This window comes from Cebus imitator, unplaced genomic scaffold (genome assembly GCF_001604975.1).
Source record: "Cebus imitator isolate Cc_AM_T3 unplaced genomic scaffold, Cebus_imitator-1.0 Scaffold2, whole genome shotgun sequence".
Lineage (NCBI taxonomy): Eukaryota > Metazoa > Chordata > Mammalia > Primates > Cebidae > Cebus > Cebus imitator.
The window spans coordinates 9,888,118-9,913,568 of NW_016107317.1; the positions used below are offsets into that span (position 1 = coordinate 9,888,118).

A 25,451-nucleotide genomic window follows, 5' to 3' on the forward strand; every position below is an offset into this window, starting at 1 on the left:
AAAAAAAAAAAAAAAAGACTTAAGATCTAATATTCACTGTATAAGAAATATAGGGGATAAAGTAAAATTTAAATGACACCATGAAAAAATCATTAGACAAACCAAGAAAGTGGTATATTCTATAGGACAAGTCTTTTCAATAAGTTAATGTCTTAGAAAAAAAAAAAAACAAAGACACCGTGTGTTGGGTTCTATTCTAGCTTAAAAGAGATTTGAGGGACATAAAAGCCAATGCAACGAGTGATTCTTTAGTGGGTCTCAGTTTGAATAGATGCAGAAAACATTTCTGGGCCTGAGTATCAGATAAAATCAGCAAGTTATGTTAATTTGGTAGATATGATACTAATCCTGCAGTTATGTGGGAAAATGTCCTTATTTCCAACATGAGACCCCATTTCTAGAAAAATTAAGGAAAAAAAAAAAAAAAGCTGGGAGTGGAGGTGTGTGCCTATAGTCCCAGTTACTTGGGAGGCTAAGACAGGAGGATTGCTTGAGCTAGGAGCTGGTGGCTACAGTTATAATTATGCCACTGCCCTCTAGCCTGGCGAAAAAGTGAGATCCTATTGTTGTAACTGAGCAAGTTATAGAGAAAGCGCCACACTCTGAGTTTCAATTGCGAGTTCTTTATTGCCAACGACCGAGAGGCAGCTCACACTAAAAAATCTCTTGGCCCCGAGGAAGGGGCTTGATTTCTTTTTATACCTTGATTAGGGTAGGGGAGGGGGAGCCTAGCTGAAGTGGAATTTTACAGAAGCAGAATAAGCAGGTTAGAGAGATGTGACTGCAGGCCGGGGTACTTCCATACAATCACCAAGGGCGGGGGGCAGTCCAAGGAGGAGTATTCACAATAGCAGATGTGCTTGCCAAGCAGGATGTGGTTATAATGGTTATATGGTAGAATAAGCACAGCGTCAGCATGACCCAGTTATGCACCCGAGGGAGACATGATGGGAGAAATGGTGGGGAGGGAGAAGCTAAGATGGAGTCTGTCTGGCTCACAGCTAAGATGGAGTCAGTTAGGCTAGCACAAGTTGGGCTATCACTCTCTCTCTAAAAATAATAAATAAATATATACATACATGCATACATACATACATGCATACATACATACATAAAAGATGCTACATGTGAAAATGGTTCTGGGTGAGACACATCTTGGGAATAATAAATTAAACACACTTAATCAAGTTTATTTCATGCGGAACTTCTCAGAGCCTCTAATCTATTAAAGGTCATTGTGAATTTCCACATGAAGCAATTATAGGAAGCATCTTTTTACAAACATCCTTGCCTACAGAATGCATATGGAGTAAAGCCTGTGGGTCAAAGGGACATGTTTTAGGAAATGTTTCTTTAAAGTTAAATGGGTAAAGTCTTGTGACAAAAACTACAGATGTTTCTCAACTTACAAAGAGGTTATGACCCATCATAAGCTGAAAATATTGTAAATCAAACATGCATTTAATTCCCCTAACCTTCTGAACATCATAGTTTAGTCTAGCCTAACTTAAATGTGCTCAGAACACTTGTATTAGCCTATAATTGGGCAAAGGCATCTGGCAACACAGGACACTATAGAATATCTATCAGCTGTTACCCTCATGACAGCATGGCTGACAGGGAGCTGCTGCAGCTGTGCTGCTCAGCATAGACAGAAATTACTGGACTGCTTTTTTTCAGACAGGGTCTCACTCTGTCACCCAGGCTGGAGTGCAGTGGTATGATCATAGCTCACTGCAGCTTCGAACTCCTGGACTCAAGCCTTAGTTCCTACCTCAGTCTCCTTAGTAGCTGGGACTACAGGCACTTGCCACCATGCCTGACTAATTTTAAAAAAAAATTTTGTATAGAGATGGGGGTATCATTATGTTGACCAAGCTGGTCTCAAACCTGGGCCAAAGCCTGCCAAAGTGCTGGGATTACAGATGTGAGCCACCACACTCGGCCTTTAGACTGCTCTTTACTGAATGCATATTTATTTCCCACCATTGTAAAGTTGAAGAATCGTAAATTGAAACTTTGTGAGTCAGAGACTGTCTGTATATCTATAAAATTAAGCCTGTGTGGTAGAGCTCTTTCTTGAGTTATGAGAATGAGAATACTATTTCTGGAGTTTAAGGAAACAAATACACAATAATTTAAAATAATGGTAATTTCTTTCTCTCATGTGTCTTAATGATCCAAGTTTTTGAAACAACTTACCTTTGCAGAAGTTGTGAACATAAAATTGTCCAAGAGACGGGCTGCCACTTTGTACAACTCCAGATTTAACCACGAATGTTGCCTCCTGGCAGCAAGAGCTGACCGTGAAGGTCTATTGTTGATCCTACTGCAGGATGGAAGGTTTGGTTTGTTTTCAATTGCTGAAACTTGCTTTCTTTGTACATATGGAAAATATTGTTACAGCTTTAAAATCAAGCCTTCAGTATAACATATTACTATAGATCTTGTGAGAAACATGCTGCTTCGATGATGTCAATGTAATCATTAATTTCACTTTTCCAGGAAACCTGAGACAAGAATCAAGTATGTAAACCTTTGAGTGCTGTCATTTCTTGGGATGGAAAATAGACCAAATGAAGCCTGCATTCTAAACCTCAACAGTGGAGCAATAATTTCTCCCACAAATCCTGAATAGTTTTGGTTCTTTTTACCAGACGATAGCTTGATTGCATTGCTAGGTTACCTCGTTTAAAGAGCAAGGTGAAAATAGCAAATACGGGCAAAGAAGAAAGCCCTAGCCTGGAAGATAAAGGCCGGGATACACATGAAATTAAAGGCAAGCATCCACTGAAGGTGCTATCAGAGTCTTACTCCTAGTGGGTGGAAAGGTGGGGTGAGAGGAAGAAGGCTAGCCACCCAGCATAATTTAGGTAAAGTTATGGGAATGTTCTGCAGATATTTTTTAAAGGGAAAGTAATCCAATGCTGCTCCAATTTTTATTTTTTCACAGTAGCTATTTGGGCTGATGGTATTCAATCTTAATACAAATTGCATTCTTAGTTGAGTACCGAATGTGAGTGAATTATGTGCTTGAACATTTAACTAAAGCATAAATACTCGAAAACGTCTTTACCCCAGGCACTGTGCCAGTAGGCCTTGGGAAGTCCAGAGTAAACAAGACTCATGGAACTTTCATTGTAGTAGGGAGGCTAACAAGCAATTACTGAAGCCATTGCAGAGTGAGGTAAGCCATGCAAAGAAAATAGAGTGCTATGACAGATCATCATAGTACTTTCAGATGGAATGGTCCTGGAAGGCCTCTTAGAAGGGAACTTGCAAGGTGAGAATGGACGGATGAGTTAGAAATTAAAAGACCTAGGAAGTACGGGATATAGAACAATAGGGTTAAGGAAATAGCAAGTGCAAAGACCCAAATTATAAAAGAGCTTCACATGCTATATGAACAGAAAGAAGTCCTGTGTTGTTGAAAGAATAAAGAGCAATACAGAGAGTTCCAGAAGATGACATTACCAGGGCAGGTAGAAGCCTGATCATGTAAAACAGTTGAGGACATAGTAAAGGTTTTATTTTGGAGTGATAGATTTCAGACTTCTGAGTTCCAGAACTTTAGGAGATAAATGTGTGTCATTTTAAGTCACCAAGTTTGTGGTGTTTTTAACAGCAGCCACAGGAAATTAATACACCTGTGAAGGAAAAGATGTCCCCTGTTGGAGTCTCCCTGCATTCCTACCCAACTGAGAGAAACAGAACTGTTGAGTAGTTGATTCAGTTTAATCCTTCAGATGTGTTACAAAGATTAAATGTCGATTTATGGTGAGATTTGGCTTGTAGTCTCATCAGTCACATATTTAATTATAAGCCATCTCTTCATTCACTCATTGATTCATCAAGAAGTGCTATTCAGTACTTATTAAGTGCCAGGCACTGTGCTAGAACTTGAGACACAGAGATAAGATAAAGGTCCCATTCTCTAAGAATCTCATTTTTTTTGGTGGATTAAAAGCTGCTAATGTATTCCTTCTGTAGATATATAATCTCATCAATTTCTTGTGACTTCATGAACCTCATTTTTGCAAGATAACATTTCCTAATTCTTGTCAAATTTATGGATGGTGGTATTGGGGGTGCTCAATCCTATTAGTTGAGCAATTTTAGTCACATCTGATTTTGACTATTTTATCTAAGTATTAACATTTCACTAGTCAAGTGTTACAATGAGCCTAACATTTTAACAGTCTTAGTGATGTTAATTAACATTCTTAAAAACAGAGACGTGACCATGGCCATCTATGCACAGAGTTGACACAGAAGAGATGTATATGCTGCATGGTCCTGTCCAACTCCATTTTATTTTATAACTGCGATTCACATTGTCATTGATTGCAGTTTATTTTTCTCTAATTTTCTAAAGTCCACAATCAGGACTATTCAAGGAATCATTGTTATAAGGATGCCATCTACTCTAGCTTCATACATAATTCATTGCACATTTAAATGATAGTCTTCTGGTTGCAGAGCTACAGGGATTTAGCTTTTCATCATCACTTTGATAGTAAGAAACCATGTTTGGTGGGCTTCTCTTCTTAGTTTGATGTTGCTATGGTATAAATTAGTCCCGTGGTTTGAAAGTTAATATAAACTATAGACTGGCATAAACCAGAAAAAACTGATGGAGGATTTATTTTCTGTGCGACCTAGGACAAATCACTTTCCTCCCTTGGCCTCAGTCTCTTTGTAAATGTTCATTAAACATTTTTAGTTTTAGTTTTCCCAGGTCTAAAATTCAATGATTTTTTTGAGAATCTCCTGCAAAATGTGATTCCAAAAAGCCAAAATTCTTATGCTTAGTAAGGAATCCGATCCATTTTTATGAAAGCCCTCAGAGGAATTATTTTGGATGAATTATTTTGAATAGTTCATCAAGTAGATTCCAGCCATAACTATTCATTCAGCAAATATTGTCCTTGCTCTTACAGAGCTGTATTACTCCATTCTCATGCTGCTATGAAGAAATACCTGAGACTGGGCAACTTATTTAAAAAAAGGAGGTTTAATTGACTCACAGTTCCACATGGCTATAGGCCCCAGGAAACTTAATCATGGTGGAAGGCACATCTTCACAGGGCAGCGGGGGAGAGAATGAGTGCAAGCAGAGGAAATGCCAGACACTTACAAAACCTGGGCACAGTGACTCACGCTTGTAATCCCAGCATGTTGGACAGGCAGACAGATCACCGGAGGTTGGGAGTTTGAGATCAGCCTGACAAATGTGGAGAAAACCCCTCTCCACTAAAACTAAAAAAATAGCTGGGCTTGGTGGTGCATGCCTATAATCTCAGCTACTCTGGAGGCTGAGACAGGAAGGAAAATCACTTGAACCTGGGAGGCAGAGATTTCAGTGAGCCAACACTGTGCCATTGCACTCCAGCCTGAGCAACAAGAGTGAAACACCGTCTCAAAAAACAAGACAAAACAAAACCCATCAGATCTCGTGAGACTCACTCATTATCATGAGAACAGCATAGGGGAAACCACCTCCATGATTCAATTACCTCCACCTGGTCCCTCCCTGGACACATGGGGATTATTACAACACGGGGTGAGATTTGGGTGGGGACACAGAGCCAAACCATATTAAGAACTAATTGTTTAATGGAGAGGCATCCATTAAATATAGACACACGTAAAACCCGCAACTACTTTTGTGCAACAATTTATTTATTTCAATTTTATTTTTACACAAAGGCAAAGAGAATAGGGAGTGGGGAGGCAGGAATCAAGAATGAGTCAGACTGCTCTTCTCTGGCTTTCTTGGTAACAGCAATGAACAAAAAGAAGACCAGGCATGGACTCAAGGCTTAAGTTAACAAGGTCAGTCTGTTCAGGCCAGGCAATGGAAAGGAAGTGTCAGATCTGTCCAATCCATGATCATGAAGAGGAAATAAGGCCTAGGTACGACTATTGAGGCCTTGGCTCTGGTGGGCTGGGGTCCTTCTCTTTGAAGGTCTAGGTCGCTGTCCCCAGGGCACATAGGGGCCACGGGGACGATACCTAGAAAAACCTCTATGGACCACAGGGGCAGGCTGCTGATAACAAGGTGTGGGGAAGCAGGGCACAGGCAGCTGGGGACCAACCATAAAATTGTCTTGGAAGGGGAAACCTGTATGGGTTGATGAGGGGACATCCGAATGGCAATAGAATTGATCCGACTGGAAAGTATGATCTGAGGAAAAACAGACATCTGGGGGACCCAGTGGGAACCGGGGCATTCCTTGGTAAAAAGGAATGGGAGGAGGGGGAGGAGGAAGAGGAGGAGGGGGTGAGGGCAGGAGCGGGGGCAGGGGCAAATGCTGGGGTGGTAACCCAAGCAGGGAGGGACGTCTAGGGGAAGGCAAAGGTGGGGACCTAGGAAACGCCAGGTGATTTCTGTTGGCCTGGGGCGGCCCTTCCACTGCCTGGCCAGGTTTTTTCTTCTTAATCCACTTGCTCACCGGGCGGCGCTGGGGCAGCTCCACACCCCAGGCGTCGGCCACGTGGGCCAGCAGCAGCTGGGAGAGGCAGCGGTGCACCCGCCCGTTCCAGTGCACCCCGTCCCCGTGCAGGTTCTCTCTCGCATGGCGGAAGTAGAAATGCAAGTCCAGTACATCGAAGTTATGTTTTCGTGCCTCGGTGGCGCTGTAGAAGTTGGCTTCAACCACTGTGCTTTTCAGGGTTTCAGTCCGCCGCCGCTGGGGCGGGAGGAAACGCCCGGTGACTACCTCGCCCACGGGCATGGCCGTGTTCCACACTAGGAGGCAAGACTCGGGCAGCACCTGGCCCAGGCGCTGGAACAGGTTCTCCAGGTTCTCCAGGTAGCTCCACCAGAAGTCCGAACCATATCTGGAGACGTCCCAGAGGCAGGAGTTCATGATGACCAGGTCGGGGGCGTGCTCGCCCGACTGCAGTTCTTCCAAGATGGTCTGCAAGTACTCGGAGTACACGCGGGTGAGGAAGTAAAAACGCACCAGATGGTGGTCGGAGCGGAACTCGCGCACCTCACGGTAGTCAAGGCCATTGTGCATGGGGCCCCGCTGGCCTCCGTCCAGCAGCTTATCTCGTTCGAAGTTCAGCTCCCCCTTTAATTTGAGTTGCTTGGGAGTGAGCAGGCAGTCCTTCTGCAGCAGAAGCACCAGGTCCTTGTACACGGCCCTATGCACGGAGTCCCCCAGGATGACCACGAACTTATTGTGGAGCAGCTGCCGCACTTCAGAAGCCCGCAGAAGGATCATGACGCCCAGGGTGAATGGCCTAGCTCCTTCCTTTGCACAGGGTGGGTCTGCGGATGGCTAGGACAGAAGGAGAGACCGGCTGGGAGGGACTCACCTCTGGGAGGAGCGCCCAGTGTAGGTGGGGGGTAGAGAGAGCATGGGGGAAGAGGATGGAGCCTCGGCCTCTGCCCCGAGGGAGTGGACCTGGAGTGCCCGCATTGCGGGCGCCGCCAAGCCCCAACCAGGGGGATTGGCGAAAGGGCAGGAAAGGAACCAAAAGCCTTCTTTGTCTAGCCGCAGTTTAGGCCTGGGGCTTGACCTCTGAACGGCAGAGGCTGCTCTTGGAGGCTCAGGTTCCACCTGGCGGGGAGGAGCTAAGTCAGATCCACCCTCCCTAGGACTGGGAGTGCTAGCAGGATGCCTAGCCAAGAGCCTGGAGGCAGCCCAGATGCCTAAGTGGAGATGGTTAGCACGATGCCACTGTTAGATAATGAGGACAGCAAGTAAGAAAGAACATGAGAAAGTTTGTGATGTAATGTTAAGTGGAAGAAGTTACATCCCATACTCAGTGTCCTATCACTGAAACTATGTAAAAGAGATTTGCATAGATAACACTGAAAGGAAATATGTAAAAACATTTTCATAGAATAGGATTATGGATGACTTCCCTCCCCTTTTATTTTTGTAAATATTCGTTGTAGTCTTATATTGCTTGTTATAACTTTAAAAGAATTAAATGAAATGCAACAGGTAACACAAAGGAAGAGTATATGTGCTAGATTAAAAACATAAAAACAGGTCAGGCATGGTGGCTCATGCCTGCAATGCCTGCACTTCGGGAGCCCGAGGGCGGCAGATCACTTGAGTTCAGGAGTTCGAGACCAGCCTGACCAACATGGAGAAACCCCGTCTCTACTAAAAATACAAAATTAGCTGGGCATGGTGGTGCATGCCTGCAATCCCAGCTGAGACTGAGGCAAGAGAATCGCTTGAACCCGGGAGGTAGAGGTTGTGTTGAGCCGAGATCCCACCATTGCACTCCAGCCTGGGCAATAAGAGCAAAACTGTCTCAAAAAAAAAAAAGAAAAAAAAGAAAAAAGAAAAACATTTCTTTTACAAGGAAGTAGCTGTTTCTCATCAATAGGACTGAAAAAGATCAAGATAAAACTGGAAATAATTAGAATACGTTTTGACTGTGATATTCTTTGCTTTATATTTGAAGATAATAGGAATATGCCACCCCAAAATGTCCACTTTATCATGAGGATTGTTGTGAGCAGAAAGCAACTGAAAATCGACTGATGCAAGAAGAGTTATCTGTCCTCTTATCTGCCCAAGAATCAGGGCATATATTTCCCTTTGAAGAAGGTAAACACCCTTCCCCCAACCAGGGAAAGAACAGCAACTCTTAGCAGACAGGTTATCATCTTTTTCACCAAAGAAAGGGAGTGGACACCAAGATGATTTTTCATAAACAGACCTTACTGCAATGAGGGCCCTTATCTTCCATGAGCTCCTCTAATTTATTTCCTAGTCACTTCCCCACATCATCCCTTTATCATCCCTTAAAGCCCAACACCCCTTGAGTTTCAGTTTTCTGGTGCACTCCCTGCCTACAAATATTAATTGAAAAATTGTGGCGGGTGTGGTGGCTCACACCTGTAAACCCAGCACTTTGGAAGGCTGAGGTGGGCAGGATCACTTGAGCTCAAGAGTTCAAGACCAGCCTGGGCAACAGGTGAAGCCCCATCTCTATACAAAAATTAACCGGATAAGGTGGTGCACTGCTGAGGTGGAAGGATGGCTTGGGCCTGGGAGGTTAAGGCTGCAGTGAGCCATGTTTCGGCCACTTCACTCCCGCCTGGGCCACAAAGTGAGACCCTGTCTCAAATAAATAAATAAATGAACAAATAAAATTTCTAGTTCTGAATCTTGGCAACACACACAAAATAAATAAATGAAATTGTGTGCCTTTTCTCCTGTTAATCTGTCTTTTGTTAGTTTAATTTGTACACCCCCAGGTACTGAAGCTAAAAGAGTAGAGAAAAAGTTTTTCTCTCCAACGCATTGGATGCAATGTTAAAAGCTGTGAAACTCATCTTCAAAATTTCAGATTATTTCAAGCTGCCATTTACAACTCATATGCACAGATGACTAAACAGTAGAAACACTAAAATACTGCTAACAGATTGCAAATGGGAGGAACATGGCATCCACTTCATCTACTTACACAAAAGCCATGAAAATCTGGTGTGGCATGATATTTGTAAGATTTTATGCATTAGTAAACATTTTAATAGTTGTGGGTGGATAGCTATTATTAAATTACAGATTCAAGTTTTGAAAGCTATATATCCTATTTATGGTTTTAAATGAGTATAAATACAAAAATGAAAATATGAAAATTGGTAGACTATTAAGTTTCATAAGAGAACAGTTGAAAATATTGACGTCTTCCCCATAAAGAATCTTCATTAAAACATTTTTGCTATCAGAATAAAAGTTTGGCTGGGTGCAGTAGCTCATGTTTGTAATCCCAGCATTTTGGGAGACTGGGGCAGGAGGATTGCTTGAGACCTGGAATTTGAAACCAGCTTGAGCAATTTAGCAAGACCTTCGTTTCCAAAAAAGAAACAAACAAAGAAAAACAAAACAAAATTGAGGCAAACTCCAAATCCCTTTGGGACTCCAGTATGTTCATTTGTTTAGATTCATTTATTCCTCCAACTCAAGCTTAATAAATGCCTACTATATGCTCCACATAGGGAGTATAAAAAAAGGTAAAACATGATCCTGCCCTCAAAAAGCAGATCGAAAATACTAATTGCTAATTGTACTGTCAAGTAGAAAGTAGAAAGTGGTAAAGGCCATGAACTGTAAAAGTCCAGGGGTCTTTAGGAACAGTATTCCTTCCCTCTCTAGACCCAAGTCTCCAAAGTGCAAAATGCGAAGACAGAAACCCTTTCTTATTGTGTTTCCAGAGCTCCCATGCCACCCAGCTCAATGTACCTTCTCTGGGCCAGCACTCTGGCCATAATCTGTGTCCCAATAAATCTTCTTCCACTAATACAGTTCTGTCTTCCACTAATACAGTTCTGTCCCAGAAGCTGGCAGATCTGTGCTGTCTCTGCTACAGTGTTACTATGTTTAAATGCCCTAATGCATTCCTCTGGGAGTGAAGTGCTCTAGACTTGGACAGATACGCGTTCAAGTCCACTACTTAAAAACTGCCAGAAATGGAGGCACTTAAGAATTAAAGGAAACTAGAGTATGTCACCCCAAAATATATCTCTCTGATATAAATATTTTTGGGTGAAGTTGCTTGAGAAGCAGCGGGTCTCCAGAACTGCCCTTTCTTATCAAGCCATAAAAATTCCTGTGGAAAAGCGGCCTTCTCTGCACAAACACGAGAAGATAACCCTTGTTTCCAGTGACTTGAGAAGTTAGGCTGCAGCGGAGCTGTATAAATAAACTTACTGAAAAAAAACCCTTATCTTCCACTAGCTTTACACTCCTCCATTTATCTCCTAGCCACACCCTGGAATTTACTACCCCTGGTTTATACCCATTTGTTCTGTCATTTCTTCACAAAATGTGTGGTTCTTGGTCTAAAAGTTATAAAAGTTTTCTGCCTTGGCCATTTCTTGGGGTCTTCACTCTCTTATGAGGGTCCCATGTACATGTAAAAATTAATAAAACATACATGCTTTTCTTCTGTTAACCTGTCTGGCATTAAGTTGGTTCCAAACCCATCCCGAGATCCCACTTAAGAACTAAAACGAGCAGAGGTTATGCATAACCTTCCCTACAGAGTGCTAGCGAACAGCATTGCTTTTGGAATCATACTATGTGGGTTTGAATCTTATATTTGCTAGCTTTTTGAACTTGGGCAAGTTATTTAGCCTTTCTATGCCTTAATTTTCCAGATCTGTAAAATAGACCTATTATTATATTTCATACATCTGATGTGAAAATTAAACTTAAACTGTTTATAACAATGCCTAACAAGTAGTAAGTGCTGATAAGAGGTTAGTTATTATTATTACAGGTTGAGCATCCCTAATTCAAAAGTCCCAAACACAAAACTTTTTGAGAGCTAACATGACGCTCCAAGTTACACTGAACACATTACTTTTTCACTGTATTAATGGTATGCTGGACGGGAGAGGTGGCCAGCCTGTAATCCTGGCACTTTGGGAGGCTGAGGCAGGTGGATCACTTGAGACCAGGAGTTCAAGACCAGCCAGACCAACATGGTGAAATCCTGTCTCTACTAAAAATGCAAAAATTAGCCAAGTGTGGTGGCTCACACCTGTAATCCTAGCTACTCAGAGGCTGAGGCAGAAGGATCCCTTGAACCTGGGAGGCTGCAGTGAGCTGAGATCACACCACTGCACTCCAGCCTGGGCAACAGAAGGAGGCGGCGTCTCAAAAAAAAAAAAACCAAAAAAAACAGAAAAGTATGTCCTATTTTCTACTATTAAATACTTACGTGTGCATAAGTGTACGAAAATGATTACTTGTCAGTTGCATATAAACATATAAACTGAGTCAGATATGATGGTGATGTCAAACAACCATAGTCCACATGAGTGGTTAAGACTGTAACACTTTTGCTTTCTGATGACTCAATGCACACAAACTTTGTTTCATGAACAACATTTAAAGTATTGTATCAAATTACCTTCAGGCTATGTGTATGTGGTGTATATGAAACATAAATGAAATTTGTGTTTCAACTTGGGCCCCATCCCTGCCTACATAAGGGCATCTCCATGTATATGCAAATATTCCTAAGTCACCAAAAATTGGAAATCTGAAGCACTTTTGTTTTGTTTTCTTTTTTTTTGAGATGGAGTTTCACTCTTGGTGCCCAGGCTGCAGTACAGTAGCACAATCTCGGCTCACTGCAACCTCTGCCTCTCGGGTTCAAGTGATTCTCCTATCTCAGCCTCCTGAGTAGCTGGGGCTACAGGCATGTACCACCATGCCCAGCTAATTTTTTATATTTTTAGTAGAGATGGGGTTTCACCATGTTGGTCAGGCTGGTCTCAAACTCCTGACCTCAGGTGATCTACCTGCCTCGGCCTCCCACAGTGCTAGGATGACAGGTGTGAGCCACTCAGGCGCCTGGCCTGAAACACTTTTTATCCCAAGCATTTTGGATAAAGGATGTTCAACCCATACTTCGGAAGTTTCAGAATACCAGGTTAATCATCGATAAAAGAGAGATTACAGTATTTGTTCTGCTTGTTTGTCAGGGTTCTATGAAGATCAAATTAGATAATGCAAGTGAAAGATTTTGGCTAAAACAAAATTAATGCTTATTGAACAGCTACTAGATGCCAGGTGCTTTATCAACATTACCTCTTCATGAGATAACATTTTTTTTTTGAGACAGAGTTTCACTGTTGTTGCTCAGGCTGGAGTGCAGTGGCTAGATCTCGGCTCACTGTAACCTCTGCCTCCCAGGTTCAAGCAATTCTCCTGCCTCAGCCTCCTGAGTAGCTGGGATTAAAGGCGCATGCCACCACACCCAGCTAATTTTTGTATTTTTTTAGTAGAAATGGGGTTTCACCACATGTTGACCAGCCTGGTCTCAAACTCCTGACCTCAGATGATCCACCTGCCTCAGCCTCCCAAAGTGCTGGGATTACAGGTATGAGCCACCGTGCCCAGCCCTTTATGAGATAACTCTTATTCCCATTTTATAGGGAAAGATACTGATGTGATGGAGCTAAGATTCAGTCCAAAGTCTATCTCTAATGGAAGAAGAATCTTTTAATGCACCTTATTCATAGGCAGGCAACCCTCTACTCTGCCCAGGAGAGGTGGTCATATGTACTTGGAGGGGATGGCTGGTGAATAAGTATAATCCCATATCCTAATCTCAAGCCGGAGACATAAAAACACATAAAGAAAGACCTTGATTTGAGAAGAATCCATGCAGGGCGCGGGGGGCTCACGGCTGTATTTCCAACACTTTGGGAGGCCAGGAAGGCCTCACGAGTTCCAGACCAGCCTGGGAAACCTGCTGAAACCCCATCTCTACTAAAAATACTAAAAATTAGCTGGGTGTAGTGGCACACAGTTGTAATCCTGGCTACTCAAGAGGCTGAGGCACAAGAATTGCTTGAGTCCAGGAAGCAGAGGTTGCAGGTGAGCTGAGATCGCACCACTCAACTCCAGCTTCACTTTGCCTAAAAAGAGTGAGAGTTTGTCAAAACAAAAAACGAAACAAAAAAACACACAAAAAAACAAGAAAAAGAACCAAAACACAATTAAACAGATAGACGACAGGACTTCTGGAGGTCCTTTATCCTAATATCCCAACCAGTTAACTTAACCCACCCAAATGTTGCTCTAAGAGCTCCGGGCCAATATCTGACAAAAGTGTCTACCTAAGACTGTCTTCGAGTCAGAGTCTTGTTCTGTCACCCAGGCTGGAGTGCAGTGGTAAGATCTCGGTTCACTGAAACTTTTGCCTCCAAGGTTCAAGCAATTCTCGTGCCTTGGCCTCAGGAGTAGCTGGGATTGCAGGCACCCGCCACCATGCCCAGCTAATTTTCATATTTTTAGTAGAGATGGGGTTTCACAATGTTGGCCAGGCTGGTCTTGAACTCCTGATCTGAAGTGATCCACTCACCTCGTCCTCCCAAAGTGCTGGGATCACCTGAGGTTAAGAGTTGGAAACCTGGCCAACATGCTAAAACCCCCTCTCTACAAAAACACAAAAATTAGGTGGGCATAATGATGGATGCCTGTAATCCCAGCTACTCCTGAGGCTGAGGTGGGAGAATTGCATGAACTCAGGAGGCAAAGGTTGCAGAGAGCCGAGATCTTGCCATTGTGCTCCAGCCTGGATGACAGAGCCAGATTCCATCTCAAAACAAAAAACAAAACAAACAAACGAAACAAACAAAGAAAAAACCTGAAATGGAAATGAAATTCTTGATAAAGAGCACTGTAACTGTAACAGGATTAACAAAATCTGACACCCTCAAGACTGTCACTGTGGGAAAGAATCCTTTAAACTAAGAGGCCAAGCATTAAAAATAAAACTTAGCCAGGCGCGGTGGCTCAAGCCTGTAATCCCAGCACTTTGGGAGGCCGAGGCGGGTGGATCACAAGGTCAAGAGATCAAGACCATCCTGGTCAACATGGTGAAACCCCGTCTCTACTAAAGCTACAAAAAATTAGCTGGGCATGGTGGTGCGTGCCTGTAATCCCAGCTACTCAGGAGGCTGAGGCAGGAGAATTGCCTGAACCCAGGAGGCGGAGGTTGCGGTGAGCCGAGATCGTGCCATTGCACTCCAGCCTGGGTAACAAGAGCGAAACTCCGTCTCAAAAAAAAAAAAATAAAAAATAAAAAATAAAATAAAATAAAACTTAACAAAACCAAAATGACTTCTAAGGGAGTGAGTAGAGATAAATAATATGGAGACATAAACCTTCTCTAATTTAAAAAAAAAAAAAAGGTCGATAGAACCCATTTTCCGAGCTCTTTTAATTTATAAAAAATGAAAACAAAAAAGGATACGAAAGGGCCGGGCGCGGTGGCTCAAGCCTGTAATCCCAGCACTTTGGGAGGCCGACGCGGGTGGATCACGAGGTCAAGAGATCAAGACCATCCTGGTCAACATGGTGAAACCCTGTCTCTACTAAAAATACAAAAAATTAGCTGTGCATGGCGGCGCGTGCCTGTAATTCCAGCTGCTGGGGAGGCTGAGGCAGGAGAATTGCCTGAACCAAGGAGGCGGAGGTTGCGGTGAGCCGAGATCGTGCCATTGCACTCCAGTCTGGGTAACAAGAGCGAAACTCCGTCTCAAAAAAAAAAAAAAAAAAAGATACAAAAATGGCAAGATCAGTGATCTTTTAAGCCTAGGAATCTTTCTTTTTTTCAGAGGTGGTAAGTACACTTATTTATTTTGGTAACTATTTTATAGATTCACTCATTAACTTAATAAGGATCACTGAGAGCCAAATATTGCACTGGGTGCAAGGAGTAGGTATGAAAATGCAATTTTGGCTGGGCCTGGTGGCTCACGCCTGTAATTACAGCACTTTGGGAGGCCAAGTTGGGCGGATCATTCTTGAGGTCAGGAGTTCGAGACCAGCCTGGCCAACATGTTGAAACCCTGTCTCTACCAAAATATAAAAAATTAGCCGGGCGTGGTAGCATGTGCCTCTAATCCCAGCTACTCATAAGGCTGAGGCAGGAGAATCGTTTGAATCTGGGAGGCAGAGGTTGCACTGAGCCACGATTTCACCAATGCACTCCAGCCCGGTGACTGAGTGAGACTGTCTCAAAAAAAGGGCAATCTCTTCTCTCAAGAGGAGGGGTAAGGAAATGGGCACTTAAAGAGCTGGCTGCTAAAATTGATGCATGTAAAGGACGCACCAGAGACTGTTAGAAGAGTCAAGCCAGAGGAAGGTTTATGAATAATCATTGGGAACTGATTCCGACTTCGAATTAAAACAGAATTTTTTAAAAAAGTTTCATGATAATTTTTAAAATCATAGTTATAAGTAGTTTTATGGTTTTTTTCTGCTCTCAAAGTAAACTTTGGGCTAAGGCTAAAGCTGTCACAGAAATATGCATTAATAATGTCTACTGCCACAATAAATTACTTTCCAGCAGCTTGTTTATATTTCCCTGTTTGGGGATAATTTTTGAATAGCTTTCTAAGCTATAAATTACAACTCACTGACTGTTATTTTACAATGATCACAAACCAAATACATAGCATTTATTTTTCATTAATGTTTTATAGTAATTATGTTGATGTTTTCTTATTGATCTTTAGTTACAAGAAGAGGGACTCTGAAATAAGCCAGTTGCTCCAGAGACCCTGTACAGAAGTTTTAAACCACAGAAATAGTCACTAGCAATTAGGATGTTTTGACTTGTCGTAGGAAGTATTTGTAACTAAGAAGTTTCTTGCATATGACTAACCATCTTAATACAGTATTGTACTGGGAATATAAATGGTTAATTTCCTTATAACTGCATTTTGGGGGATCTAACCAAGTTTGAACTTTCCAAGATTCTCTTAAATTTTAGTGGAATGGATGGTACAAATAAGGAATTATTTTTAATGAATTCACGTGTACAACTTACCTATATCTTGGCATTTGCTTAGTTTTCTAAGAGAATTTAAACTTGTCAAAAATTAAATTACATGCCATATACAGTTTTGAAAGAAAAAAGAAAAGCAAACAATTTGAACTTTTCTTTGGGAAAATTTAATGACTTGTGGACTGAGGATTCTCTGGAGACTCATATTTTGATTTGAGGCAAGTCAGTTAAATCCAATGTCCCATACAACACCAAAGCGGAGGAAGCAATGCAGGCCTATTTTAAAAAGTGGCTTTAGGAGCAAATAGAAAATACAGAAAACTACTGGTAGATGCTATGCTGTGGTAAGTAATGCAACAGAAAAATAATTGCCAGGCCAGTGCCGTGGCTCAATTCTGTAATCGCAGCACTTTGGGAGGCCGAGGTGGGCAGATCACTTGAGGTCAGGAATTCGAGACCAACGTGACCATCATGGCGAAACCGAGTCTCTACCCAAAGTACAAAAATTAGCTGGGCGTGGTGGCATGTGCCTGTAATCCCAGCTACTTGGGAGGTTGAGGCAGGAGAATCATTTGAACCTGGGAGGCAGAGGTTGCAGTGAGCTGAGATTGTGCCACTGAACTCCAGCCTGAGCAACAGAGTGAGATTTCGTGTNGCAGGAGAATCATTTGAACCTGGGAGGCAGAGGTTGCAGTGAGCTGAGATTGTGCCACTGAACTCCAGCCTGAGCAACAGAGTGAGATTTCGTGTCAAAAAAAGAAAAAAAAAAAAAAAAGAAAAAGAATTGCCAAATAATCACTGGAAAGACTGTTAAGTGATTTGAATCCTCTACCCTCAATGACCTCACTTCCTACATAGGTCTCATTAAGTAATTCAGTGAAAATTTAGGGAGCACCTGAGTCTATCTAGGGCTGTGACAGCTGTCACTATACATTTGGCTCACATCCCCCAACAACGATTAAGCTTCCCCTGTGAAACCCCACATCATGAAACTGCACCATAACTGCCTGTATTTCTAAGTCATGCGAGCTAAATGAAAAATGTAAACTAGAATAAAGATCTTCAAACTGGGCTCCATGTAATCACAGATTTACTTTGTGGAGGCAGGAATCACTTCGGATATATTCAATTTGTATCATCCCTACTAGGCCACAATCTGAAATTTGTAATTCTTTCTAAATAAACTATCAACAGAAGACTCTCAAACACTTTCAGTCTGAAAATGTCCAAGTATAACAATTCTTAAAGCAGCATATTTTCCCCATAATAATAGCCTAATGTAAACAACTCCTATGGATTACAGAAAGAAATGCAGAGGGCATTTTTATGAATGAAATAGAGGTTCTTAATAACTGATATGCGGGAGGAGCGGTGGGAAAAAAAAAACTGATATGCAAGTAACTTCTCCTATAAAAACAAAAGGTAAAACTATGGACCATGCATTCCAGTGACCTCACTTTTTAAAACTTTTGTCTTACAACCTTTCGTAAATATTCCCTAAAGTAAATAATCAAAGCAAGTCATAAACACAAAAGTGTGATTTCAATCATGTACAGTCTATGGTAAACCTCTATATGATGGTCTTGAGTCATTATTCAAAGTATATTTGCTAACTTCCTACCTATTACCCCTTTAACACAAATGAAAGACACCAGGAGGTGGTGCCTGGCTTTCAACTCCAAGTTACAAAGAAGCCAGAGATGGACTCTGCTCCTGGCCTGCTGCATGCTCTTGGGCTGGTTGCCCACAGTTCTGAACCAGTTTCCTCTTCTGTAAAAAGGGAATAATATTACCTACCTCGTTGAATAATAGTGAAGATGAAAAGAGATCTCGTACATCAACGGCCTAATACAAGGCCTGCCAGACAGTAGGGCCCTCTAATCCTTTGAGTCAGCAAGCCCTCCCACAATGATTCCAGAGAAAACACAGGCCTACAGACAGAACCCCGCCTGGATTCCTCCTCAAACCTTCAGATCCTCACCCAGTTTCCCACACTCCTGCAAAGGCAGAAAGGTACCTCCTTAGTCGTAAAGCTCCCTCAGCAGCTCAGGGACTTTGCTTCAGGATATCCCCCAGTGAGGGGATAATTAGCATTCTGCATTTTCTTTACCCTCCTTGACCTGGATCCTTCCTTTTAGCATTAAACACATTCTAGTTTCTTGCTTTGAAAAAGAAAGAAAACGTCTTTGACTCCACCTCCAGGACAGTCCTATCTTTTGCCTCCGCTCCAAGGCCACATTTTTAAAAAGACTTGCTTGCACTGACTGTGTCTAGGTCTGGGCCCCACCTCCCACTCACTCCTCCGTTTACTTTAATTTGGTATCTGACTGCACAAAAGCAAAGAAATGTTTGTTATTAAATCATTGATGATTTCCTTGTTGCTCCTTTCAGTGGCCACTTTTTGGTTTTTACAGCATGAGGGGTGGGGGCGCTATTGACTGCTCCGTCTGAGAAACCCAGCCCTTGAATCCGTGTATTTGTGACACCCTGCCACTCCCCCAATGTCCTTTGAGAGTTTCTCTTTCTCAGTTTCCCAAATGTTGGTCTTTTTCTCTTTCTTTTTCCTCCTCCACTTCCCAGTCTTTCTCAAGGCCCACTGAAGGGCTCCTTTCTTATCTTTTTCAACATTCTTATCCTCGGATGTCCACCCATTTTCAGAGTGTCAGGCAATGAGGTAATATGTCCCTATTTGCCCCAAACAGTTCCGGTTTCTGCCTGTTTCCCCAGAATGATTAGTAGCACCCCAAACCCATAAGTCCTGGCTTGGATGATAACAACGGACCATCCCCTTATCAATTCAAATTTGTATGCAGATGTCTCAGAATTGTGGCAATAAAGCACAGTGGCTGAGAGGGAGGGCTCTGGGGTTGGCCCCCTGGATTTAGATCCTGCTCCACTGCTTACTAGCCCTTGAGTTCCTGGGCTGATTAAGCAACTTCTCTGCTCTGAAGAAACCTCACCAATAAAATGGGCACAATATTACTACAGTTTTCTTAACAAGTGAGGGTTCCATGAAAATATGTAAAGTCATCAGCATGACACCGCCACATTTCTAAGTGCTCAGTGAATGTAGCTATTATCTTTGTCTCTGGCCCAGACCTGTCTCCTGAGTTCCAGACATAGTCAGGTGGAGAGAATAAAGTTATCTGGGGGTGGGGAGCAGGGAGTAGGAAAAACAGTCTATGCAAGCCTCTATCACTTCCCAATTCTCTCTCTTTTTATTTTTTTTAAGAGACAGAGTCTCACTCTATCGCCCAGGCTGGAGTGCCATGGTGTGATCACTGCACCTTTATCTCCCTGGTTCAAGTGATACTCCTGCCTCAGCCTGCCGAGTAGTTGGGACCGCCATGAGTGTATCATCATGCCCAGCTAGGTTTTTTTTTAATTTTTACTTTTTGTGGAGACAGGAACTCCTGGTTTCAATCAATCCTCCTGCTTTGGCCTCCCAAAGTACTGGGATTATAGGCATAAACTACTGTGCCCAGCCACTTCCCAATTCTCTAGACACTCATTTATCCTCCCATCAAACTGTGACTGAATTCCTCACATAATTGTCCCGTGACCTTTGAACAGTCTCCCTAAAGGTAAATATTGCACTGACCAACAATGGGAATGATGGCAGCAGACTCTCACCATACAGTTTCAGAGAGCTGCTGTATAATTTTGCTTGAAGCACTGGCTGGGAATACAAAATTGAGTGGAAATAAACTGTTTCTGAAATGTGTGTGTGATAACCTGCTTTTTGCCAGCTAAAACTAACTCTCTCTTTCTCAGACTAAAAGCTGTTCAGGCTTTATGTTAGCTCCTTGAGCCGGACAGACTCCATCTTAGCTTCTTCATTTTAGTTATTTTCCCACCATTAAGTATGTAACTGTAGTATGTAGCTGGGGCAGGCTGACACTGGGCATCTCCAGGAATGCATTTGTTGATAAGAGGTCAAGTTAAGTGGTACCAGCAGGGCCTGGGAACGCACCCAAAGCCCCCGTTATCTATAAATTGTATGTCTTTCATGACCACTTTACCCCTCGAACCTGCCACTGTTTTATTCTCATGTATCAGTTTATCTTTTAACTTTTGCTTACTCTGCTTTTGTGAAAATTTGCTTCAGCTAAGTTCCCCCTCCCCTTCAAAACTAGGGTATAAAAGACCACCTAATTTTTCTTAGGGGCTGAGAGAATTTGGGGCGTTGGCCACCTCTTGGTCGCTGGCATAATAAAGGACTCATAATTTAATCTCAGAGTGTGGCACACTCCTTGACCCGCACGGGTACAACATGTGGATAAAGTCATTTTTATTTTTGATGACTGGTTTTGTTTCAGTTGTGAAAAAATAATTAAGCTGATCTGTATCCTAGCAATCACTTAAAAATTTTTATGTTGGCTGGGAGTGGTGGCTCATGCCTGTAATCCCAGGACTCTGGGAACCTGAGGTAAGAGGATCGTTTGAGCCCAGAAGTTCTTTTGAAGATGTATTTTAGGGAGGAGTGGAATGTTGCAGAATATTTTGGGAAGCTGAGCACAGTGATCAATGTCATATTTGTTTTTGGTTTTAAGGTTAAATTTTTTACTTTCCCCAAAGCTTTCTTAGTCCTTAAAAAGTTTGTATTTGATTAAAACATTATTTTTAAAATGCTATTGTTTTAGTTTTATATGTTTTCTCCTATAAAACTTCATCATCTAGGTTTAAAAGTTCAAATTCATTGCATTCTGTTAGCTTTTTATATCTTGGGATATGATCCTTTCTTCTTGGGATCTTTAGAAAGGCTGCGGGGAAGGATAGGTTTTGTGTAAGCCCAGAGAGCTTTTTCTCATGTCTTTATGTTTGTTTCTGACTCACCTTTGAATGTTCCCCAGCCCTTTCCTCTTACTGAAATTTTGTTCCTTCATTAAGACCCACGTTAAAAGACAATTTTGTCAGAGAGCCTTCCCTACTCTCCCAGACAGAAAAATCTCTCCTTCCTTTGAGGGAGGACTCTACTTAACCCTTGGTTCTCTTTTGTCCTAAAATTAACTGCCATGTGCCATTCTATCTTCTTTTATGCTAGTTCTGGATGGCAGAAGTGGTCTCACTCATTCTTGTACCCCTCAAGACCCAGTGCTTGTGCCTAATAATCACCAGCACTCACTGAGCACTCCATTTGTGCCAGGCCTACTCCATTCTCACAACCCGGTGAGGGAGGAACTATTATTTTCTCCATTTTACAAATGAGTAAACTGAGGCATGGAGAGGTTGTATAAATTGCCTAAGATTGGCCGGGTGTGGTGGCTCACACCTGTAATCCCAGCACTTTGGGAGGCTGAGGTGGGTAGATCTTCTGAGGTCAGCCTGGTCAACATGGTGAAACCCAGTCTCTACTAAAAATACAAAAATTAGCCCAGTGTGGTGGCACGCACCTGTAATCTCAGCTACTCAGGAGGCTGAGGCAGGAATAGCTTGAACCTGGGAGGTGGAGGTTGCAGTGAGCCAAGATCACGCCACTGCACTCCAGTTTGGGTGACAGAACGAGACTCTGTGTCAAAAAATAAATTAAAAATAAATAAATAAATTGCCTAAGATTGCCCAGCCAGTAAATGGCAGAACTATTCTTTTGACAATGTATCTTCTTCCTTTTTTTGAGGCTGGGTCCCACTTGGTCACCCAGGAGTACAGTGGCATGATCATGGCCTGAACTTCCCAGGCTCAAGCAATCCTCCCACCTCATCCTCCTGGGTAGTTGGGACTTTAGGCTCACACCACCACACCCGTTAATGACAGTGAATCTTCCCATTGATTAGATAAGCTTAAGGTTTCCTTTTGTTTCTTTTTTTTTTTGAGACGGAGTTTCGCTCTTGTTACCCAGGCTGGAGTGCAATGGCGCGATCTCGGCTCACCGCAACCTCCGCCTCCTGGGTTCAGGCAATTCTCCTGCCTCAGCCTCCTGAGTAGCTGGGATTACAGGCACGTGCCACCATGCCCAGCTAATTTTTTGTATTTTTTTGTATTTTGTATTTGTAGGCTTATGCTGACTACTCTAGATTCCCACCAGTGGATGCATTAAAAGTTCCTATGGATAAAAAAGTAGGGCAATTGGAGAGCTAATAATGAGGAGTACTTTCGAGTGATGAACAGGTTGGATTCTGACAATTCCGCTCCAGGACCCTGGGGTTGAGTCAGCAGGCGTGGATTTCTTCCACCTCTAATGCTTACTTTATCTTTGTGCTACTTAGTATTTCATCTTTTAAATGGAGGAAATAGCACCAATGCTTCTCTGAAGGGATTACACAAAAGAGTTTTAAAAATGGATATGATTTTATTGTTATTATTATTACCATTTTTGTAGTATCTAAATTCTATGTGTAATAGTGTTTCTATTAAAAAAATTTTTTTTCTTTTCTTTTGTTTTTTTGAGGTGGAGACTTGCTCTCTTGCCCAGGCTGGAGTGCAGTGTCACGATCTCACTCACTGCAACCTCCATCTCCCAGGTTCAAGTGATTCTCTTGCTTCAGCCCGCCAAGTAGCTGGGATTACAGGCACCTGCCACCATGCCCAGATAATTTTTGTATTTTTAGTGGAGACGGGGTTTCACCATATTGGCCAGGCTGGTCTCAAACTCCTGACCTTGTGATCCACCCACCTTGGCCTCCGAAAGGTTGGGATTACAGGCGTGAGCCACCACGCCCAGTCTTTCTTTCTTTCTTTCTTTTTTATTTTTTTGAGACAGAGACTTGCTCTGTAGCCCAGGCTCCAGTGCAGTGGTGTGATCTTGGCTCACTGCAACCCCTCCTTCATTGTCTCAAGTGATTCTCCTGGCTTAGCCTCTGGAACAGCTGGGATCACAGGCATATGCCACCGTGCCCAGATAATTTTTGTATTTTTAGTAGGGACTGAGTTTCACCTGGTCTCGAACTCCTGACCTCAGGTGATTCACTCACATAGGCCTTCCAAAGTGCTGGGATTACAGGCCTGAGCCAACCTGTTTCCATAGGTGCCCAGTCTATGAAAAAATTTTTTTGAATTTAAAAATGAGATTATAAAAGCAAGTCTCAGTCAGGTAGAGTGGCTCACACCTGAAATCCCAACACTTTGGGAGCCAAGGAGGGAGGATTGCTTGAGACCAGGGATTCAAGTCCAGCCTAGGCCCCTGTCTCTCCAAAAAAAAAAAAAAAAAAAAAATTAAAAAATTAGCAGGACGTGGCGGCGCACTCCTGTAGTCCCAGCTACTCAGGAGGTTGAGGTGCAAGGATTCCTTGAGTTCAAGAGTTTGAGGCTGCAGTGAGTTGTGATGCCACCAATGCACTCCAGCCTGGATGACAGGGCAAGACACTGTTTCTGCCTTGGCTTTTACTCACACTATGTTGTAGAGGATTCTGGAAACTTGAGGTCCCATTGCTTTCCCTGTTGGCAGCGCAACTGAGGACTTGCCAGTTTCAAGCTCTATGGCCTGGAGCACAAGAAAGAACAAGCGAGGTCCAGGAACTGAGGAAGTTGAGGAATAAGAATCTGTGCTGGAGAAATGAATGTCCTGCTTCCCAGGCACACAGACTAACTTTTCATGTTAGGCCTTTCCCCAGGCTATGGTTTTTCCCTCTTCAGTGCCAGCCTGAAACCTAGGGGCTTTTCTCTCTGCTGCCGTGTTAAGCTGAGCTCCTGCTTCTCTTTTCTCCTCCAGCTCCAAGAATAAGTCAACAGCTCCGCACTGCCTACCTTAGAGTTAATTGTGGAAATCAAATGAAATGCTGTGTAAACTCTACAAATGCTCACTGCTATTGTTATTTTGAGCCACTTTAGCATATCTAGAAGGTGGGCTTAGTCGTTAAGGGAGATTTCCAGTTAAATGACACATTTAACTTGTTATTTAGCAACACTAATTATTTAATATACTCTCCAAAAACTATTAACATGTTTTACCAGTTTATCTTTTTATTATTCTTAAGAACTCTAAGAAGGCCAGGCACGGTGGCTCACGCCTGTAATCCCAACAACTTTGGGAGGCCGAGGTGGGTGGATCAACTGAGTCTGGAGTTTAAGACCAGCCTGGTCAATATGGTGAAACCCTGTCTCTACTAAAAATATAAAAATTAGCTGGGTGTGGTGTCATATGCCTGTAATTCCAGCTACTTGGGAGGCTGAGGCATGAGAATCATTTGAACCTGGGAGGCAGAGGTTGTGGTGAGCCAAGTTAGTGCCACTGCACACTAGCCTGGGCAACAGAGTGAGACTCAGTCTATTTAAAAAAAAAAAAAAAAAAAGAACAACCCTAGGAAATACATACTTTATTTATTTATTTATTTATTTATTTGAGACAAGGTCTCACTCTGTTGCCCAGGTTGGAATTCAGTGGCAAGATCATGGCTCACTGTAGCAACTCTGCAGCCTCAATTGATCCTCCCACTTCAGCCTCCCTAGTAGCTGGGAATACAGGCCTATGCCACCATGCCCAGCTCATTTTTACATATATTATTAGAGACGGGGTTTTATCATGTTGCCTTCGCTGGTCTTGAACTCAGACTCAAATAATCCACCTGCCTCAGCCTCCCAAAGTACATGGATACTCACAATTGTGAGCCACCACATCTGGACTACATACTCTAATTTTCTCCATTTTACACATTTAAAAATTAAGGCTAAAAGATTGAGTAATCTGCCCAAGGTCATCGATTTTATAAAAAGCAGTGCTGCGGGTAAAAACTGATGCCAAGCCCGTGTGGTCAACCACAACATACAAGATTTCAGACAACCGATGCCTCACATTCCTTCTCCACTTCACAACTAAGTTGGCATTTCCTTTCACTGACCATTTTAATACATTTACTAATTTATCAGTCACTAATATTTTGTTATTGCCAAACACCAGTTATCTCTTTAGTGTTACATGGGGTGGGCTGGAGCAGGCTAGGGTGCTAATTTGTCTCTATAGTAAGTGCCCAAGAAATGACAGTCTCAAGAAAGGCTGGTAAGAAATGCCAACTTAATGTTTCAAATAAAATGGAAAAACTGAAAAGTACTTACTCATTAAAGTAACTGGTGATTTTTAAGCATCTCTCTCAGTTGATTCTAGATGTCGTCCCTAGTTTGCTTTCTTCCTCTCCTGTAGATCATTGTGGCCAGATGGGAGATCTCAGAGCTTGGGCTATAAGGGAAATAAGTTAGCCTCTGGGTGCTGCTATGCTTTCAAGCCAGTG

The 25,451-nt window shown here is 42.6% G+C and overlaps 1 protein-coding gene across 1 annotated transcript; it reads right to left on the reverse strand.

Moving 5' to 3' along the window:
• Positions 1 to 5,664: 5,664 nt before the first annotated feature.
• Positions 5,665 to 25,440, reverse strand: PCED1B (PC-esterase domain containing 1B). Its single transcript, XM_017529494.2, is given in 3 exon segments — positions 5,665 to 5,945; positions 5,948 to 7,289; positions 25,279 to 25,440. Coding segments are annotated over 2 exon segments (1,308 nt in total). The 5' UTR covers positions 7,233 to 7,289; positions 25,279 to 25,440; the 3' UTR covers positions 5,665 to 5,922.
• Positions 25,441 to 25,451: the final 11 nt, after the last annotated feature.